At 44.4% G+C, this 2,978-nt stretch overlaps 1 protein-coding gene across 1 annotated transcript in view; it reads left to right on the forward strand.

Annotated features, from left to right (window-relative positions):
- Nucleotides 1-130: 130 nt before the first annotated feature.
- The window catches only part of PEX13 (peroxisomal biogenesis factor 13), a 5,263-nt gene continuing 2,415 nt past the window's right edge, over nt 131-2,978 (forward strand). Inside the window, exons 1-2 of the mRNA XM_085299147.1 lie at nt 131-622; nt 2,012-2,709. Of these exons, the coding sequence (XP_085155273.1) occupies nt 489-622; nt 2,012-2,709 (832 nt within the window). The 5' untranslated portion in view covers nt 131-488. The remainder of the gene's footprint in view (nt 623-2,011; nt 2,710-2,978) is intronic.

Raw genomic sequence — 2,978 nt, forward strand, 5'->3', positions numbered from 1 at the left:
GCCTTCCAGTGAGTGCGTGCGCCGGCCCGCGGGGCCCCCGCTCCCCCCCTCCCCCGGCGGGGGCTGCGCGGCGGCGTCCCCTGCCCGGGGAGGCCGCCGGGGCTCAAAGGTCGCGGGGGCCTGGGTGTCGCGCGTGGCTCCGTGGGGGCGTTTGTCCCATTTTTTATTTTTTTTAATTTTTAAATTTTTTTAGGGCTCGCGTGCGCGGCCGGGCGGGGGGTCCTCCGCTGTGCGCGCTCCTCGGTGGGGAGGGGGAGTGAAGCGCTCGCAGCCGCGTGGAGAGGCAGCGGCTTCAAAACTCGCGTGGGCGTCCTCGCGGGAGGCGGCGCGGCTGTCGAGTGCGCGCCCGGGAGCCGCGAGGCCGCGCGGGGCTGTGCCTCGTCCTTCCCGGGAGCAGGGCCGGAGGAACACGCAGGTGCTCCTGTCGCTGCTGTGTGCACTCAGGAGTCCGAGCGTTTTCCAGAAATGCAGCGTGCTTGCCGGGAGGGATGTTGCACAGCCAGCGTGGCTCAGTTCCTCCCTTTTCATCGGAAACCAAGGAAAACGCGGCCGTCAGAGACGAGCCGTGTTTTTCACTTGGTGYTGGTGATGGCAAGTTGAGTGAGCTGGAACTGGGCAAAAGGTTAGTCCAAGACGAGACGTTCAGCAGCTTYGGGTCAGCAGAAATGTTTGTGCCTTTACCGCAAGCTGAACGTTACTGAACTAGAAACTGGATGTTGATTCTTCTTGGTGGAGTTATCTAGGTCATTTTAAATTGCTTCARAGCTTTAAAGTGAGTTGGCCTAGACTGACTATGTGGGGTTTTGTGTATGATTCAGTAAGTTACAGTAACTTCTGATACTGAATTGATAACTTTTCTTTGCTTCTGTTTTTAATTGTCTTGAGAGTTAAAACCTATGATGGAAAAAGCAAATAGCATAAAGACATAAACATTATTTACCAGCTAGCTTTCTTAAGAAGAAGCTGTGTGCTGTCTTACAGGTATGCAATACAGCAAGCATGCTTCACACTGAAGGTAGTGCACAAAGAAGCAGCTGTATAGTAATTCTTGTGGTTCAAACTTGATCTTTCATGTCTTACCTTCTCTGTGAATTTTATAGACTAGAAAACAGAAAGTCATGGGATGAGGCAGTAAGTATGGGAGCTGACCAAAATGTTTGACTTTTAGGATGATTRTAAGTGATTAGTGTTCCACGAAACAGTGAAAAATGGAGAGCTACTTCATGCAATTCAAATATCTAATGTAGTACTTGCAGAGTCTTACAACAAAAGGCATAGATAACATGATGTGGACTTATGGGCATACAAAGGGATGAAAGTTCATTTAAAAAGAAGAAATCTGATCCATAATTTCTTCTTCTGCTAACTAGTGATAGTGATAGATTCAATCATGAGGTATGCTGTGTAAAGATAATTAGATAGTTTGGGAAGAGGGGGAAATTGGAGGACCCAAAACTCTTGCGTATGTTGTTTTATAATTGCTTGAATTCTCATTTGTGTCACACCCTTCTTTTCTGTAAGGGCAGATTCAAAGGAGGTCCTAGTATACAATGGGCTCATTATAGAGAAAAGCAAAGAACAAGTATTGGAAACAAATAAAAATAGATTTCATATTGCAATATTCATAAATATTCTTGGGAGATCATAAGTGAGGCTTTTGGGCACAGAGAAATGTCTTAGGTGTTACAACATCARTTTTGAATGTAAATGCAACATTTCTTAATTTCTTTGTTAATACAATGAATAGCTTTAAAGTTTTCCTTGGGTGTATTTCAGATATGCTACAGTTCCATCTGGACAGTGAATGTCTAATGATCTTTTTTTATGAAAGACCTGGATTTCCTGACCAAAACTTATTTTGCACAAAGATTGCAAAAACTGTCTATTTGGCTATAAGGCTCCCCATCTTACCTAAGTGCACTGCTGTATTATATAGTTTGCCAAGAACTTTGGGAAAATGAAAATACCAATTTATTTTGAGTTCTGACCTTGATTGTCTGGATTTGTTTAGGTCTGCTGACTTGGGTGACAACCTGTTGACTAGGCCTGGACAACCCGCGGTTGCACGAATACCTCCACCTGTTTTGCCAAGACCATCACAGCAAACAGGAAGCAGTAGTCTGAGCACTTTCAGGCCAGCGTACAGTAGCTCTTTTTCTCCAGGCTATGGCTCGTATGGAACCTCTTTTTATGGAAGCTATAGTCCTTACAGTTACGGATATGGTGGTTTGGGTTATAATCGCTTTCGTACAGATGATATTCCTCCCAGCAGGTTTGTTCAGCAGGCTGAAGAGAGCAGCAGAGGTGCATTTCAATCCATTGAAAGTATTGTGCATGCATTTGCCTCGGTCAGCATGATGATGGATGCTACCTTTTCAGCTGTGTACAATAGTTTCAGAGCTGTGTTGGATGTAGCCAATCACTTTTCCCGCCTCAAAGTACACTTCACAAAGGTATTTTCAGCTTTTGCTTTAGTGAGAACTATAAGATACCTCTATCAACGTCTACAGCGATTACTAGGTCTACGAAAGAGCTCTGAGAATGAGGATTTGTGGGCTGAGAGTGAGGGGACGGTGGCTCGTGCTGGTGTTGACGACAAGGCAGCTAGCTCTGCAAAATCCTGGCCTATTTTCTTGTTCTTTGCTGTTATACTGGGAGGCCCCTATCTGATCTGGAAACTGCTTTCTACATACAGTGACGAAGAAACAGGTAAAAATGATTTACAGCATCATAGTGGAGAATATAGAAAACATTGTACAGTTCATTATCAAATGAATAGCTATTAGTCTTATATTACTGTAATAAAAGTTAATAGACACTGGGGCATAGTACTGAGTTTTAGGCACATGATACAGGTAGCAACCTATTTAAATAGCCTAATGGTGAGTTAGGGTGCAGTTTCACAGAATACTTTCTGTGATTCCAAAATAGTGATTCTGCTGTTTCCTTTCTATTAGATGAGGCAATTGTACAAATAT

The sequence above is a fragment of the Rhea americana genome, unplaced genomic scaffold (assembly GCF_003343005.1).
Source record: "Rhea americana isolate MKP2758 unplaced genomic scaffold, rheAme1 scaffold_146, whole genome shotgun sequence".
Lineage (NCBI taxonomy): Eukaryota > Metazoa > Chordata > Aves > Rheiformes > Rheidae > Rhea > Rhea americana.